Source organism: Vanacampus margaritifer, chromosome 16 (genome assembly GCF_051991255.1).
Source record: "Vanacampus margaritifer isolate UIUO_Vmar chromosome 16, RoL_Vmar_1.0, whole genome shotgun sequence".
Lineage (NCBI taxonomy): Eukaryota > Metazoa > Chordata > Actinopteri > Syngnathiformes > Syngnathidae > Vanacampus > Vanacampus margaritifer.
The window spans coordinates 12,196,196-12,214,486 of record NC_135447.1 but is presented as its reverse complement, the minus strand read 5'-3'; the positions used below and the strand labels follow the sequence as shown (position 1 = coordinate 12,214,486).

The 18,291-nt window shown below is 39.0% G+C and overlaps 2 protein-coding genes across 4 annotated transcripts; both read right to left on the bottom strand.

Annotated features, from left to right (window-relative positions):
- Positions 1-6: 6 nt before the first annotated feature.
- uimc1 (ubiquitin interaction motif containing 1) lies at positions 7-10,240 on the bottom strand. Of its 3 annotated transcripts, XM_077546293.1 has the most exons (21): positions 10,120-10,138; positions 9,949-10,035; positions 8,978-9,099; positions 8,754-8,841; positions 8,549-8,670; positions 7,920-8,067; positions 7,526-7,674; positions 5,716-6,336; positions 5,039-5,160; positions 4,716-4,815; positions 4,533-4,637; positions 3,823-3,866; positions 3,521-3,705; positions 3,377-3,417; positions 3,219-3,294; positions 2,496-2,780; positions 2,146-2,218; positions 1,815-1,917; positions 1,671-1,719; positions 1,527-1,560; positions 7-674 (listed from the first exon to the last, which is right to left on the bottom strand). In XM_077546293.1, exons 3-21 carry the CDS (start codon positions 9,077-9,079, stop codon positions 506-508), a joined length of 2,616 nt encoding a protein of 871 aa, XP_077402419.1. In that variant the 5' UTR covers positions 9,080-9,099; positions 9,949-10,035; positions 10,120-10,138; the 3' UTR covers positions 7-505. The 3 variants fall into 3 exon arrangements, with proteins under 3 accessions (XP_077402419.1, XP_077402417.1, XP_077402418.1); XM_077546291.1 differs by having other exon boundaries at positions 9,949-10,240; XM_077546292.1 differs by having other exon boundaries at positions 2,496-2,759; positions 9,949-10,236.
- Positions 10,241-15,536: 5,296 nt separating this feature from the next.
- LOC144036518 (odorant receptor 131-2-like) lies at positions 15,537-16,497 on the bottom strand. The gene has a single exon (XM_077547220.1). It carries the CDS (start codon positions 16,479-16,481, stop codon positions 15,537-15,539), a length of 945 nt encoding a protein of 314 aa, XP_077403346.1. The 5' UTR covers positions 16,482-16,497.
- Positions 16,498-18,291: the final 1,794 nt, after the last annotated feature.

The window sequence follows — 18,291 nt, the reverse complement described above, 5'->3', positions numbered from 1 at the left end:
CATATATTTCAAATGTTTAACAATATTTTATTTATAATAAACCAATTAACCAATCATTTAATGAAATACACATTGCATTTAACCAGTAGTAGAAAAAAATAAATTACATGAGTCGAGAAATCTTGGTTATGTAAATGATGCGAGCCATACATCGCACACCCACATTTTAACCATTATTCACACCATAGTGTTAGTTCCAATTTGAATTTAAATGCGGATCGCTGAAAAAAAAAAAAGAGAGAGATAAGCACTTAGTCGAGGTTGTTGTATTTAAGGTAATTCAAATGCTCATGTAAAAAAAAAAGGGGAATGTTTCAGTACAGTACAGTTGAGAGGGAGTCTGGAAGCATATGAGTGAAAATATACTGAACAAGGACTCCACTGCATGTTAACATTCAAGTGCATTGCATAATATATGGATATAAAACATCAAGTCCAAGGTGGAGTGACGTTGACCACTCTCTCTCATTAAGGCTTATTGGGCACCCCCCACCCCCTCCTTTCTTCACCTTCGTTTATGGCTCGGTTTCTTCAGTCGCTGCTGCCGCTTGAAATTGACGAGACAGTCGGTGGCCTCCGAAATGGGCGTGAATGACTTAATGGGCGAGTTGCTGACCCCCTGCATGGAAAGGTGTTCTTCCTCTTCGTTGTCGTCCCTCAGATCGATGACATCGCTGAATATGAACAAGGTAACATTGCCATTTTTTGGGGGTCATTCCAAAGAAAAAGGGTGATGATAAGTTCAAATACGATTTTAAACTGGCATAAAAGCAATTGAGAAAAAAAACATTCTATTTTATCATGATTAACCAATAATTATAAAATAAAAGTCAATGAGTTGTAAAATTGATTAAAAACTTTTAATTTTACATATTAAAATTAACCAGTTAATTAAACTATACTGTATTTATAATTAATGTATTATCATAAACCAATTATTCAATATAACATCTTATTTATAACTATTCTATAACTATCTAAAAAATTATCATGCAGAATTTCAAATATAACATTTTCAATTTTAAAAACACAAAGCTCTTAGATGTTATCATGCATTTGTAAAATTTTCATTTTACAATTTAATTATTTTCAATAAATCAATGAACAAATAGCTTAACATTTTATAATTAATAAAAACAAACTTATTATAATTATTCATTCAAATAGACATTTAATGTATTACTGTATAAGATTTTAAAAATATTTCTATTCATTTAATAACTTACAATAAGCATTTGAACAGGGGTGTGTAGAATTTTATGTCCACTGTATATGTACCAAAAGTTTTACAAACTGCCTAGTACTTGAATAGTACTTGTATGAGCCATTTATTAATATTTTTTAACCATTTCTACACATTGATCCTGCTGTCAATCAGTAAGCTATAGTTATCCAAATGCAGATGTGGCGTATAAACTGACCTTACTTAACTACAATAGCTAAGAGGCCATTCCAGCTTTTTAGGCCATTCGGACAAAAGCGCCAACCAATACGACGTCGGAATTGAGAGTTGACGGACAACTTACCCCTGCTGGAGTCTGCACCTGGATGGACCGGCTCCTGCAAACGAGGATATATACAAATTCACAAACTCTTCTCATCGTCAATGTCGGCTGTTTTTGTAGTTTAGCTTTAACGAGAACGAATGATGATTGACGCATCGGGCTTACCGTCATGCATGTTATCTACACGCTCCAGAGCTGCCAAAAGATTTCCCTTCTGGATGGTAAAACAAAACAAAATCTTCAATATTTAATATGACGAAATATCCAAACAAATAGGTAAAAAAATATATATATGTGTGTGAGTCCTACCCCGGATGTTTTAGCCGCCCGCCGCTGGATGCAGAGATCTGTGTGCTGGCTGTAGTCTCGCAGGGCCACAGCCTTTTGGCAGATGTAACATTTCTCCTGGATTCTGTGGGGTGAAACACCACAATAACCCTCATGTTAAGGTTTATAATTGCATGCAATCTAAAAAAATAAATAAATAATCAAATACACATATAAAAACAAACATTTTTTTAACATACGGTATGTAAACTTTACTTCATTTTGTCTCATAAGACAACAGAGCTAAAAAAATAAAAATCTCAAACAGATTAATTAGAAACCAATTTAAAAAAAAAAAAACGTGTTTTCATACTTTTCAGTGGAGGAGGCATCACTCTCTTCCTCAGCTGTCCACCTTTTTCTTTTCCTTCTTGGCTTTAAGGACACTAGGTAAAAGCAGAGCCTTATATAGAGAGAGTTTGGCCAACTGTTTCAGCAGGGCAACAAGATGGCGACCATATGTCATCTGACCAGCAGTTGATTGCGTGATTGGTCAACTGCTGGACACATGACCTACGGACGCCATCTTGTTACCCTGCTAAAACAGAGTTGGCCAAACTCTCTCTATATACGGCTCTGGGTAAAAGGTACAAACACTGACATCAAGTGGTCAAAAGGCTGAATTGTCACTACTAATTTTTGGATGTCTTTCTTTTCTCCAACCTTGCGAGCATTCATCTGCAAGCTTCCAGTCGTCCATGGCCGCGGTGTCGCCCTCGCCGTTGCAGTATGCCGCGTGTCTCTCGATTTTGCCTGCAGGGAACCTTCCCTGGCAAATGGGACACTCTACGGCAGCTTCGAGGCTGACGGGCTCCAGCTCAGGTGTTAAGGACCTTCCAAGTACTCTTTCTTCCTCGTCATTTGTCGTGGAGGGGTTTCTTGCCATGTCGTTGCCGACGGGGCGGGTTGTCTGAGTCTCTCCGTTGACTGCAAACAAGTTAAAGAAATCTTCTACAGCATATTAGCATCGCCATGGTTAATTAAGGACTAAGGGTTTTCCTTCATACAACATTTGGAGGTCGGCTGATTAATTTTGAATTTCATGTCCAGTTTAGGTTCACTGTCAAACTAAACATAAAAGTTTCAAAGTCAGTACATGTTCCATAGTTAAAACCACGACTTTGCTATGAACAAAAGTCTGCTAGCTTACTGCTGACACACAATGCACAACGATATAGACAGGCTAACGAAACTAGCATTGATGCTGTGCTTTTGTAACCTTTTAAGCATCTGACACTTGAACGTCTCCAGCCGTCTCCAACAACATCACAAAAAGTTGCTAGATTTGTTTCTACTTTCTGCTTGTTTTATTTTTTTAAAGAAGCATCTTTTGTTTTGTTTTATTTGATTATTTTTATGTGTACGTCTCCTTTAAGAAAGTCTCACCCTCCATCGTCTCCTCCTCATCCACAGCTTGATCATCACCTCGCGTTGCAGTTTCAGGACACTCCAGGCTGTTGGGCTACAGCGGAAGACAACAAAATACAAGATGGTGAGGGTCATGTTTAGAAGATAAAAGCTCCATTGCAAATGCAAGCAGTCACCGTAGATAGATCCGTGTGAACGTCCTCACTCATTGGGGTCTCTGTGGGTAAAACCAAGTTGCTTTAAGAGAGTAGCAAAATATACTTGAGCTAGATTTTCACCATAGGTCTCAATCAAGAGCATACTTAAAAGTATTGAAGTACCTGGACAAACTACACAGTCGTCAATATCTGTCTGATCTCCCTGTTTACATGGAGTCTCTTTCTCCATCTCCTCTTCCTCCTCCTCATTCTCTGCTTCTTGATCCTCCTCCTCCTCCGTCTCCAACGGGAGGCTATCCACCTCTTCTTGACTGCTGAGTTTTCTGCCTTTCCGTCTGAGGCCACGCCTACAACACAGTTGGAAATTAGTTTGGTTGGCTTGGTGGAAAGCAAAGCGTGAGTCTGATTACTTCCTGTGGATCAGATTTCAAGCCTAAACGCTGAAAGTGCAAGCAGGTTTTTACCTTCGACGAACTTTCGCGTTGGAAGAGTCAGATAACAGGGATTTCTGAAAAAAAAAACAAAAAAACAATTATCACTCTTAAATCAGGTTCAATCACTTTCCAGCTTCAGTTAATGACATACTAATCTGAATCAAGGCACTCTGAGAATGATTAATTTATTTTAATCATGCTTAAACAAGAAAAATTATATTTGGCAAAAATGAACCACGCAATGAAAACTATACAAGGGGAAATATGCCCCAAATTAAGACAGAATTCAAACCTGTGAAAGTAAAGGCTTAAAATTGCCTAATGATTCCACAAGATGGCAGCAAAGCTCCTCAGCTTACTTCAACATTGTTCCTTGGCACCAAGATGCCACAAAATGGATGCAGTACATGAGGATCACATCAGCCAGAACCCTGGAAATGTCCTTTTATGAATTCTTTCTCGAGTGACGCATGCGTAACGGTCGTTTCAACCGCTCTCCATGTCTGTCAGTTAGCTTCAATAGGTGAGTAGTTTTATTTCAATTCCATTTTACATCGGTTACTTCTTTTTATACTTATGTCAAATATTGTTTTAACTGTACCTGCACATTTATGGGTAATTTTGTTTTGGAAATAGAACATAATAGTCTTGAAAGGGCTTGTGTTTGACTTTGGTAGTTCTACATTAGAGGCGCACTATTTTTTTGTAACCATCAATGCAAACTGAACGAATGGTCGTACTTCTGACTGTGGCAGGATGGCGTTCCCCCACTCGACCTTCCTCAACAGACACCGCTGAGCCTCCTTCAGACTCTTCTCGTACACCTCCATCTGGGCCACGATCACCTGAAAGCAACATGAGAAAGCCATCGCAAGACATTTCCAGACCTGGTCAGCTCAGTTCAATTCCGTGGAGGTGACTACCTTTGTGTAAGCATCTGCATCCAGACCACGTGGACAAAATGGGATCCCCCAGTAGTAGTGAACCGTAGACTGGTTGGGGTCAGGCAGCCGAGTGTTTAAACTGCAAATGCAAAAATGTGATCATCGAATGTGTGAGTGAATACCCGGTGGTGTGGCTAATCAGGATTCCTAAATGTTAAACCTATTTTATTATTTGCCTCGCATTTATTACTTCTTCCACTACTATTTTTCCATCAGTTCTGCCTCCCACAGGTCAGTCTTGGTACTGTGACAGACATTGTTCCGTGTGTGGTGCGCTGTTGTCGTCATGGTTTGTTTTTTACCTGCAGCTGGAAACGTTCATCTCCGGGCCTGCTTGGGTCACCTGCTTCAAATGGGCTGCCTGCGCATCGGTCTGTTGAAAACTCTTCTCATCCGGGTAGACTGGACTGGGTGAGCTCACCAGCTAAAAGACGGTTAAAAGAGAATTACAAATTGGGGCATTAAACACAAATCTCCTGGATGCATCCGTTTGGCAATGTACGAGAAATTTACCAAACAAACAGTTTTTCCTGTATCCTGTTACTATAAACATGTCCACCGGATTTCTTGTTGATCGGTAAAACTCGTAAAGAAGGCGGATTTTGTTGCTAACTTTTCAGGAGTGAGTTTTAGGTGGTTGAGTTAGGGACCTCAAAAATACATATTGTCACCAGCAGACGCAGGCTTGCAAAAATTGGCGAGTTTTTGGGCAGGTTGAGGCCCCCCCAAAATGCCGATTCATTCAAGGCTCATTTGGGTGAACACCATATTAGGAGTTAATCAAAATACAAGATCTGGAATTTACCCAAAATGGCCGACCTACTGTTTAATGTCAGGTATGGGTGCTTAAGACTTTTTGTACGTTCTGCTATGACAGACATGTCGACGAAATTACACAACACTCGGCAAAAAGTGTTGTCGGGGGCTGATTTTTACAAACATAACTCTTTAAGGAATGTTCCAATGCGGCATAACGCACCGTCTCATCTGCGTCTTCGTCGGACCAGTGAATCGTCGTGTCGCTTGTCAGCTCCGTTTCAGATGAGTCGTCTGCGACACGGGGAAACCGATGCCGGTCCACGTCGGCCAATTGGACATCTCGGGCGTGCTTCCTGTCCATCCCCGATGAGACGAGGCTCCTTTTTGAGAGTGTTGAGTGCTTAGAGTAAGCAAGTTTCGTGGAGGGCGCCGGGCTGCTTGGGAATATCGGGCTCACGGGCGTACAGGAAGAAGGCCTCGCAGACGGGCTTAAGCTCTCCTGAGAAGAGAAGATGAAGTCCGAGTTTGGTCCGTCCGGACTGCTTGCTTTGCCATCCGGAGAGCTGTCGTGTCGAGCTTCCTCGCCAAATGCCGGACTTTTTACATACTCGGCACAATCGTCTCCCGTGTCCGACTCACAGAAGACAGGACTTTTGTGGCGTGCCGAGGAAGGGACGCTTTCGTCCATGAGCTGTGAACAAAGCATGAAGCCGTATGTCTTGCAACTTTGCAGCACGTCCTGGCTCAGCTGGGAGGACAACACCCTGGCTCTGCGTCCGCTCATGGGGAAGACGGGGGATTTAAGGAGTGGACTGTCGTCAATCTGCGTGGAATCGCAGCTCTGGTAGAGAAAACAAATATGTCTTTGTGTGATGTATCCCATTCATCAAGCATCTTTTCTTCTTTATAGGACATAACCCCATGAGTGTTAATAGTGTGTATGCAAACTGGAATTTTAGAACAGAACACTTTTTTTTCTTTTTCTTTTTTTACAAGAGTGAAATAAAAAAGTTTATAAAAATATTTTATTGTAGCTTTTTATTTTTGTACATATTTCATATTATTCCATTAATGTTTTGTTTTAGAAAACTATTTTAGTAATTTGCATTATAACATGCTTTATATTGATATGTTTTTTTAATCAATTTTTTATTTATTTTTAAAATGCTAAAATATAACGACATTTCAAACGTTTTATTTTACAATATAAACACCTTTTACTTATTTAAAAAAAAAAATCTCAAAAATATATTTTATTATCATTGTAGTATTATTTTTACACTTAAAATATTTTATAAATGTATTGAAATATGTTTTTATTTTATTTTTTTCTACTGATTCATTTAAAATTCTATTATTTTAAAATATACTGGCATAGACCAGTGTTTCTCAACCCTGGTCCTCGGTGCACATTATCCAGCCGGTTTTCCATGTCTCCCAATTCCAACGCAGGTAAGGATCGTTATCAGGCTTATAATATAGAGTTTGCTGATGTGCTGCCATTGGAATCACCTGCGTTGAGAATAGGGAGACATGGAAAACAGGCTGGATAGTGTGTCCCCCAGGACTGGGGTGGAGAAACACTGGCATAGACAATGGATGGGTGGATTTAGAACTTTTTTATGATAAAAATATTTAATTGTATTAAAATGTTATGTATTACAACATATTTTACAACATTTTTATTTAAAATAAATAAAACATGTATTTTCCCTATTTGTATTTTATTTCATTAATGCCTTAATCTAATCTACTTTATTCGAACATTTTATAAAATGAATTTTAGCATATCAAATTTATTTTAAATCTATATTTTTGAAAATACATTTTATTATATTTTTAGTTTTTAAATATTTTAAAATTTGTTTTTATTTTTGTAAATAATATTTGTATACTACATTTTATTCCATTTGATTCTATTTTTGGTTGGAGAAAACCCACCTCAGAAAGGGGAATACATGTAACCAAGATTTGAACCCTTAAACCTGCAAACTGAGGCAGACTTGCTAACCATCAGGGCTGTGTCTTACCTGTGGCGAGTCTAAAAATTCCATCGCCGACTCTAAGCTACTGTGCAAAGCCTGAGTGCAGACGTCGCGGCTCGGCGACAATTCTGGCAGAGGAGTTTCCTTCTTTTTCCGCTTTTGATCTTGGTTCGTTTCCTCTTTCCCTTTCACCTCTACAATTACACGCACGCACACAAGCAGTCAGGAGCAGAGCTGAAATTATGACACTGTGTCTTTTGTGCTTTATTCTTTAAACAAGTACAGGTTTTACAATAAGTTGTTTATCATATGAACCAAGTGTAAGGGCCCTTCCGTTTATGACAGAGTTCCATTTTATATCAGATAGATGGATGGATAATTATAATACAATAACAAACCAAGCAAAGACGCTATGTAGAGGTTTTCATATGTAACTTGCCTTGACTTAGGTTTGTGCAGACATCCCCCGATGCTGCCAGATTGATGCTCAACTCCGCCACGCCGTTTGGGTACGAATAACCGGGTCGAGAGCAGGCTTCAGTCAGCAGGCTCTGACTCTGAGAGGATTCCTGTCTCTGGTTGAACATCTGCGGGGATAAAAAAAAAAAAAAAAACTCTAGGAAGAACAACTAAAAACTTATGCACAGTTAGGTACATGTTTTTTTCAAGAACTTATCCTCCCTTAAAGTGCTGCAGAAAAGCATTGCTTTTGTGCAATCTTGGTGCCTAAAAACTATAAATGAGGGGAGAAGCGTGATTTCGTCTCATAGGAAAAAAATGCTTTGCTGCCATCTTGTGGCATCTATGGGAAAAGATCGCTTCATCTTTGGGGGCATTTTCAGATTTATAGAGAAAACAATGTATAGATGTGTTTAAAAAACAAGAACATAGATCACTGAATCAAAAAACGGGGAAAAAAAGGCTAATAGGAAAGTAGTAATTGGGATTTTTTTTTATAGGTTGCAAAATCATCTGTAACCGATTTCATTTTGGACTTCCGCTACTACTTGTCATCTTTTTCACAACACAAAATGAACTTCATAGCAGCTTTCATTTCACCGTACTCACACTCTCTGTGATGGCTTTCATCACAGCCGCGTCTTCCTGCTGCACTTGGTGCGAACTGAGCACCTGAGCTTCTTGCGCGCTCAGGTGCAGGGCCAATGCCATCATCTCCTCCTCTGTCATTTCTGAGGAAGAAACAGATACAAACAGATATCCAGTAAATACGGCTTGCCATACATGTTTATCATTAAGGTGAGACATTCTCTACCTTTAGATTTGACTTTGTATTTCCTGTCTCGCCACCGTTTTTCTCTGTCCGACAAGGACGGCGGCATAAGTGAAGCAGAGCATTCATCCTGGGAGAACAAAGTCACGCTGCTGTTAACGGAGGCATGTCAAATGTTAAGCTACATACAAACACTGTAGCATGTACAATGGATTTAAAAAGGCTACTGAAGTGCAGCGTTCCCAAGTGGATTTTTTTTTCTCTACCTGTTGCTCGTCATTACTGACAGCTTTGTCGTCCTGTGAGTCTTGGTCCAGTGGCTGGCTTTCAGGGGATCCATCCCTGTTGCATTGCTTCCTCTGAGGCATCCTGCTTGGCTGCACTATTACTTTAAAACGCAACACAGCTTCTGAGGTTATATTCGATTATTTCATATTTTTCAATAAATATATTAAAACGGTAACGCACTACTGCTTTTTCAACTGTGGTCTCCTAAATGAGTCAATGTCGCTCATGAGATTAAAAACTGAAGGTGATAGACCCTTATTGATTGCCACCAAAATGTGGAATAAACTTATTTTTGTACCGAGAGCCGCATGTCTAGATAGTTGCAGCCAAAAAATAAAAGTTGAGCTAGGCATTCCAGTTAGGACCAGATTGTTTGGAATTGTTTTTACTAACTACTGCATTTAAATATTGCTTTTTTGGTATTTGAAACGCTTTAGTATTTTTGAGGTGGTACTCTAGCAACCTCTAACTGGAGAGAATTTATTTGAAGAAGATGAAAAATGGTCAAAAATACGTCTGTTTGTTTTTAATGGTCTTTCACTTTCATTCAGAACTGCATGAATGACTATATTCCATAATAAGTGAAGCACTGTTTGAGTCTGAGTTTGAGTTAAAAAAAAAAAAAAAACAACTTTCTTCTCCACAAAAACATGGTAGCACCCATATGACAGTCGTGGATAATGTTTTCCTTGTAAATTATCATTGTAGCATGAAATGAAAAACTCGGTTAAAAGCACTCAAGAGTGCATTTGACATACAAAAAAACAAGACCAACCGCTTGCTGTACTGTAGCTTCACAGCCAAGACACGACAACACGTTTTGAACAGACAAACAAAACGAATATAGGACTTTTAAATTGTAAATTTGCGACAGTATATATAGCTTTTCATTGAACTTCACGAAGAAATAAACACAGTGGGTGAGCAAATTGAGTTGATAAGCACTCACGTCGTTTTCCCTCACTTTCGCGGCGCCATGTTTGTTTCTGTCTGCGTAGTGACGTAAAATCTACGTATGTCGCGTCATTAACGATGCCTTCAAAGAACAAAAGGAAAAAACACATTTCACGTTGCCATGTTTCGTTTTCAGGCTTTGCGGTCTGGGTTGTTCATCGCTTACAAACACTGAATCAGAGACAATATGTAGTATTTGTAGTTCAATCTGACGAAGGTAAAATCCCAGACAGTTGATCAATTTAGCTTAGATGTAGTTTCCCTGACTTCCGCGGTGGTCATGTGAGGACAACGTACAGCGTCCGCGTGACGATGCCTTCAAAGACTGTAAGGAAAACAACAACATTACAATCGCCAGGTTTGTTTTAACGATTGCTGTCTTCAAATGCTGTCACTACATCACAAAAAAGGAAGGAAATACTAGAGCTGCGAACAAACATAAAGGGCCCTCACAACCGTGGCCACATTGGGGATACTGACACATAGGACATTAACCCTCTAAGTGGCAAGTTTTATGAGCTTTCACCCAGGTCTACATACTCAAAAACGGGCCTGTTTAATAATAATAATAATAATAATAATAACAATAATTTATTGTGATTAATAATTTTAGAAATAATAATGTTGAACCACAATGCAAAAGTAATATCTGATTTTCGTTGGTTCATTTATTACATTTTTTAATGTATTATTACTTTTATCAGAATCAAGTTATTTCTGTGACCACTGAATTTTTCTTTCATTAACATATACAGTAGGTGCACCAACAATTGAAAAATAAGTCGTCATCCTCCTTGCATGCTGTGTGCTGTCCCCCTCAAAAGTGCTTAGTACACTACTTGACCGTGTGGGAAATTCCCATGGTGGTGTTTACTGGTTTATTATACATTTTTCTTCGTTCCTCCTTTGTGCCATAATGTTAAATTCTCTTCCCCTGTCCAGTGACCTCTTAATCGTGGTACAGAGACTGAACAGGCATGTTCTCTTTTCGTTGCTTTTGCACATTTATTTGAGCTTTTCCACTAATGTACAGTGCGCTGAGAGCAAGCTCCACAGCTTCCATTCCCTCCCTGGACCGACATCGCCCCCTTGTGCCAAAGCGCGGCACTGCACACTCTATCCCCTATCATACTACTCTTAAAGGGCTTGGCTTGGCCTGTAACAAAAGGCCATTGGTTAGTTTTTGACAAATATATTCATGGGCAATTTCACAGAAAATACAGCAGCCAAAAACATTTTCCACCATCATCCAGCAGTCCAAGACTCCCCACAGAATTAAAAGTGACACCTTGTTTGAATGCATCTCAGGTGTTGGCAGGAGGAAGAAACGCTCTCAGGGCACAGGAGCCGTTTTGACGGTAGCGACTGACACTTTGATGTGACAGCAGAGATGGTACACGAGCACAATTCTGAGGCTCTTATCTCTTGACGGTCACGTTGGTCAGCACAAAAGCTTGCATGAATGCGGAAGACGTGGCAAAAAAAGTCATATCACGGCAGATTGCACTCTCGTTTTATATGTTTGCATGCTCCATGTTGACACCAGGTAACACATTCAAATCCCAAATCACATTGGGGATCGAGGAGACAAGTTTCTCAAGTTTAGAAATAGGAATGCTATCTCATTCTTGTCTAACCTGTGTCTCTCTAACTGTTCAACTGTCTTGGGCTTTCTTTGGTGAACCTTTCCCTTTATGATGCGCCATATGTGCTCTATAAGTGAAAGAAGTAGACTGCAGACTGGCCATTTCAATACCCGGATCCTTTTCCTACGCAGCCATGATGTTGTAATTGGTGCTGCATGTGCTCTGGCATTATCGTGTTGAGAAATGCAAGATCTTCTGCCTGGATGGGAGCATATGTTGTTCTCCAATCGGAATATACATTTCTGCATTGACGATGCCTTTCCAGATGTGGAAGCTGCCCATGCCACACACACTCATGCAACCCTATACCATCACAGATGCAGGTTTATAAACTGACTTGGGTCCCCTTTAGTCAGTATGATATAGCGCCCCAGTTTTCCACAAAGAACTTCGAATCATGATTCGTCTGACCACAAAACAGGTTTCCACTTTGCCATACTCCATTTCTTCTTGGTCTGCTTTAGAAATGGCTGCTTCTTTGTACTGTCGAGTTTCATCTGGCAACGGCGGCTGGCACGGTGGATTGTGTTCACCCACAATGTTTTCTAGAAGTATTGCTGAGCCTTTTCTGTGATTTCTCTTACAGTAAGCATTCCTGTTTGCGGTGCAGTGCCGTTTAAGGGCCCGAAGATCATGGGCATCCAGTATGATTTTTCGGCCTTGACCCTTACACACAGAGATTGTTCCAGATTCTCAGAATCTTTGTATGATGTTATGCACTGTAGATGATGATTACTTCAACCTTTTTGCAATTTTTCGCTGGTGAACACCTTTCTGATATTTCTCCACTATCTTTCTGCGCAACATTGGAGGAATTGGTGATTCTCTACCCATCTTCGCTTCTTTTTATACTCCAATCAAATTGCCAATGGACCTCATTAGTGGTAACTGGTCTTACAGCTGTTTTTGCAAGTGCAATTGACTTTTCCAGCCTCTTATTGCTACCTGTCCCAACTTTTTTGAGATATGTTGGCACCATGAAATTTACAGTCAACATATTTTCCCTTAAAATGATACATTTTCTCAATTTAAACTTTTGACCTGTCATCTATGTTCTATTCTGAACAAAATATTGAAATTTGGCACTTCCACATAATTGCATTAAGTTTATATTCACAAGTTGTATAGTATCCCAACTTTTTTGGAATTGGGTTTGTAAATCTTGCAGCAATCCTTGTGTGAGCGATGCAAGTTGTGCAAGGTATTGGCCTGGCTATGGAGGTAAATATGGTGCAAAACTAACTTGTAAAAAAAAGTCTAAATTTGTATCTGTAAAAGTCGTGATTTGTACCTGTAAAAAAAATGTGTACCTGTAAAAAAAATGTGTACCTGTAAAAAAAAAATTTGTATCTAATAAAAATTTGTACCTGTAAAAAAAAAAAAAATGTATCTGTAATAAAAATTTGTACCTGTAGAAAAAAAATGTGCATGTGTAAAAAAAAATTGTATCTGTAAAAACAAATTTGTACCTGTAAATATACCGGTAATATACAATGTAGAGGTATATTTGGTGCAAAACTCACGTCACTGGACAGCAGCAGAAAAAACACTTGTGACTACAAGTTGTCATTTCTACAAGTACAAATCACAACTTTTACAGATACAAATTTACACTTTCAGTACAGGTACAAAATTTTTTTTGTACAGGTACAAATCATGACTTTTACAGGTACAAATTTTTTTTACACATACACATTTTTTTTACAGGTACAAATTTTTATTACAGATACATTTTTTTTTACAGGTACAAATTTTAATTACAGATAAAAAAAAAAAAAATTACAGGTAAAAATCACGACTTTTACAGATACAAATTTAGACTTTTTTTACAAGTTAGTTTTGCACCATATTTACCTCCATACCTGGCTGACACTATTTTACACACAACCTAAAGTCCTTGTTTAAAAAAATAGAAAATCATAAAGTAAAAACATAGTACAAGATAAATCAAACAAATGTATTAAATATGGCATATGTTAATGTACTTGTAACACAAACACATGGACCGGGCCGTCCTACTGCATTCTGGGTTTAGGCCAGCACCTACCTAACAGCTGACCAAAAAGCGAACAAAAAATAAATAAAAATACCATGTGGCATATAACAGAAAAACTGGAGCTTTTGATCAGTGCCAAAAACTGATCTTGAAAATACCGTATATAGGTTATTCTTCTTTATTTGTTTATGCTGACCAGTGTAATTAATGCCAAGTATGATTATTTTAAACCCTAAAATTCTAAAAATAAAAAAATGCTGATAAACACTTAATATTTGAACAAAAAAAAGGTGGAAATTTGGTTTAAAAGAAAAATGGGAAAAAAAGGTCAGAATATGGATCTATGGAACAAATTAGTAACAAGTACAATAACGTTAACTTAAATAATATTAATTTAAAAAAGCAATAGATAAAAAATACCTGCGGCTTCTGCTCTACATGCATTGGCCGCCTTAGGACAATGCGGTGCGATGCATGAAAATACATGAAGATAAAAAGAATAGATGAAGAAAGTTGCGAATGAACTTTATTAACCTAACTCGTTTATCACAGACTAGGAAGAAGATATACCTGTGAACATTTACTAATGCTAATGTTGGGTCACTGGTCAATGGTGTTTTCCATTGATTGCTAGCAATAAGCTAGCAATGTTTCTCAAACAAGTATGCCTTGAGCCCCTCTGGTACATCCATAGATATTACATGTGCATCTGATGCAAAAGTAAACTTCAGACTGAACTTTGTCAATGGCATCATTGTTTGTTGTTGTTATCTCAATTAAGTGTTTAGCTACCATGTTTTCTTCTGGCGTGCTTGTGACCGACTGAACTTGTCCCCAAAAGGCTCATTTAGGCACATTAATTATTCAAATGTTTTGACCAAATATTGACTGCATTAATGAGTCCTATGGGTGTTACGTTTGTGTGTCAGTGGGGACGTCAGTTGAAAAAGAGCAAAGAAGTAAACTTATTCAGTTACACATAATGTCATGGGCAATGGCTGACTTTCATGAATGTGTGCATATTGTGTTTGTATTTGGCCTCAGCCTAAATTGTGTATCATGTTAATTTTTTTTATTTTTTATTTCCAATCTGTATATACAAAAAAACAGATTGGTTAAAAAAGTACACGTGTGAAGACAAAATAAACAAAATATACAAAGCAAGAAACACATTTAAGCAGCCAAAGCAACATAAGAAAGTTTCGCAGTGGTTCACATACATGGCCGAAAAAGAATAGGAAGAACAAAATTAGCAGGTCCTACGCCTTTAACATGTTACACAAAAAATATATCAATATTTTATCAATTTCATATTTAATGAGCATACATTTGGTTCAGCAAAAAGTTAAATTGTGTTTTTGTAAAAACTTCACCTTCGGTTAAAGTTGTTATCCATCTTGTGTTCCGTGTGTGTTGCTCCTCTGAAAAGTGATCGATTCACAGTGAGAGCAGCGTGCGTCTGTTTGGCACATGATACGGAGAATTGAAAACAGGAAACGGAAATACGGAGCGACCTTTCAAATGAATAGCATAGATAAGTAAACATCGTAAACTAAGCAACATGAAGAATTTTTAACACCCTAAGTGTTCTAATAATTGTGTGTGTGTGTTTTGTGAGACTCTCTTTTGCGCCTACAATGTGTTTTTCTAGCAAATTTCCACACTGATGTCTAGTTTACTATCCACCCCCCCCCCCCCCCCATTCAAATTCATTGGTCAGGTCTGACAAATCTATTCTTGGCTAATTTTATTATGCTATAAAGCAAGCTCATACATAAAATATGTCAACAAACATCCTACTCCACCCAGCAGCAAGACATTACTTCCAAAGTCAGTGTATTAAATAAATAATTTATTAAATAAATTAAACATGGCACCATGTGAGCATTTATTTGCATTGAAGGCAGTAGCGTGCAAAGTTTGAATGTGTCTCAGATGCTCTCAGAACGCAGGAGCAGTTTTGACAGCCGTGCCAGACATTTTAAGGTGACAGCAGAGATGATACACCAGCACGACTCTGAGGCTCTTATCTCTCAGGCCGTAAACAAGAGACGTCAGACATCTGGGTAGGAGAAAAAAGAACACAAACGAAACGGTCTGCACCCTTATCCACATCAAGTGGCTCAACAAAGACGAGATAAGTGCCATGATGGCGACGTAGAGCACTGACAGCAGGCAGAGGCCAAGCTGCAGCAGGTGCAGCAGCAGCGTATTGCGAGCTTTACGGGCCGAGTCTTTGTCAGGGGCCGCCGATCTGGCTGCCACCGTCACGCCGACAAAGCTGAACATGATGCTCAGGCTTGCTGCGATGAACAGGAAATATGTGTAAACTTTGTAGTAATATTCAAGAATGGGCACGAGGAGCAGGTTGAGGTAGTTGCAAAAGCGTGTCATGTGCAGACTCTCCAGCTGTTCAAAAGGAAACATCATCAGTAAAAGCCCTTGAATGAGTTCATTTAGAAAACATAAGACCCACACGACGAGCACGGCCACCGCCGTGTTCCTGACGGTAATGATGGAGGCGTGTCTGAGAGGGTGACACACAGCCACGTATCTCTCAAGCGACATTACCACCAGCACCAGAGGCGGATTCCGACTGACAGCATTGTTGAGCATGATGAGCACGCCGCACACGGGGTACGTGAGGGTGACGCCGCCGGTGGTCAGCAAGTACAGCAGCTGGGTGATGGCCAGCAGCAGCGTGTCTCCAAGCAGCAGGTGATACATCAGGATGTAGCGCGATGTCTCCCGAAACAAGCGTTTACTTCTCAAGGTGTACAACATGACCCCGTTAACGTAGAGGAATATCAAGCAGAAGCAGCTGGTCACGGTGGCGGTTGCCACTCGCTCGGCCAGGCTCAGCCGGATGGTCACGTTGGCCGGCATAAATGTGGAAGACCAAGCAAAGAATATGCCAAATGTGGAGTCACATCGGCCCGCTACTCGCTTTATATGTTTGCATGGTCCATGTAGACACAGCAGGTCACCATGCAACACCAACCACAGCCAAGTCGCCCCACCCTCTTGGAACACAAGAAATCAGCAACAGGCATCATTACAATGAGTACAATAAGAAAATAATTCTTTACAGTAAATCGTTTTCCAACAGCTTCAACACAAGTTACAACTGACTTTGTGTCAGAGGGGTGAGAGTTCAATTGGCCTAAAAATGCAGTATACCATCACTAATGCTATTCAGTCCCTATCTCTCGCGAATGGTGGGGGACGACTGTATATTTATCAAAGTTGGGTTTTAGTAGTTGAATACTGAAGTTTTGAAATCAATGAATAATGGCGTTTATTAATAGTGATCAAAATATTTCCTTCCATTATGACACAGCTCCGGTTTTTACAATACTATTGGTGTTGTTGTTGTTGTGATGTTCAATTTTTATTTATGCTCAACAAAAATATAAATACTTTTGTTTTTGCTCCTGTTTTTTATGAGATGAACTCAAAAGATGTTAAACGTCTTCCACATGCACAATATCACAATTTCTCTCAAATATTGTTCATAAACCAGTCTAAATCTGTCATCTGTTTTCTGGGTCAAACTCATTTCGACCTCCAGCAATCTTACCTTCTCGCAATTTAGCTTCATTTATTGTTTTTATCATATTTCATAAACAATTTCATTCAGTTCAGTAGTTGACCATGAATGGTAAAACACAATTTACTCGAGTATAAAAATAGATCGCTTTCTTCATTCATAACTATTCGACATATGTCCACACAACACAACACACGTGATAGTATGCCGCTGTCTCCCTGCATGAAATTACACGGTGAACTGAACTGTATGAAATGCTTATGAAATAAGATTTTAAAAAAATGTTGAAGAAAAGAATCTTTTCTCCGCGTGTTCGTTTTCTTTCGGTTAGTGAGAATGTTGGTTATCCGAATGCAGGCTGGAGATCGATGAACAGTCACTTCGAAGCTTTTATTTCTACAGAATATTCCGGGCACAAGTGAGTTCCCAGACAATGGCAGCTTCTCACTAGTGCGAAGTTACAGCGCACTCACAACATTCCTATACTATCTTAAAGGGCGGTACCACAAAACCCCCAAGCCCCCAGGAAACAGCCCACGGAGTTCACCAGACATGAGATAAGACTTTTACAGACATCATTCAATACACATTGACTTCAACCACAGACAAATGGTCTATTGTTGTGGAAATAGAAGAGGAATCCCAGAGAAGCCGGCACGAGCAGAAATTGCGACATCACTCACAAAGACACATCCACAGATGAAAGTTCTACTGAGGAAATAAATAAATTAAAACAGTTATGACTAAATCTGGGCAGACGACCCTCTTCAAAAACAATAAATGAAGCAGAAATTGCGAGAAGGCAAGTTTATGGAGGTCAAAATTTGTTTTGAGGACCAAAATAAATATATATGTTTTATCACTATCCATTTTCGTTGTTTACTTTAACTGGGAAAAAACAACTCGCATATATCCGACTTCCGACTATCCTCGAATGCAGCACAATCATGGTGTCTAATCTAAACTAGCAATGTTTCTCAAACAAGTATGCCTTGTTTTGAAATACAGTATACAATATGTGTAATTATTTTTGTTGCGTGTTAAGTTTGACAGCAAACTTCAACTGGGATTTCATAGTTCATCTTAAAGCACACTCAGGGAAAGTAGAATAAAATATATGTCGCACGTTTGGTGCACAAGAAAAAT

Excerpts from the sequence above, each read along its gene's own strand:
- uimc1 (XM_077546291.1), bottom strand. The coding sequence starts at position 10,063 with ATGTGTTTTTTCCTTTTGTTCTTTGAAGGCATCGTTAATGACGCGACA. Across the intron at positions 1,720-1,814 it reads GGGCGGCTAAAACATCCGGG|AAGGGAAATCTTTTGGCAGC; the intron begins GTAGGACTCACA and ends TTTACCATCCAG. Across the intron at positions 1,561-1,670 it reads TGTAGATAACATGCATGACG|GAGCCGGTCCATCCAGGTGC; the intron begins GTAAGCCCGATG and ends CCTCGTTTGCAG.
- LOC144036518 (XM_077547220.1), bottom strand. The coding sequence starts at position 16,481 with ATGCCGGCCAACGTGACCATCCGGCTGAGCCTGGCCGAGCGAGTGGCA.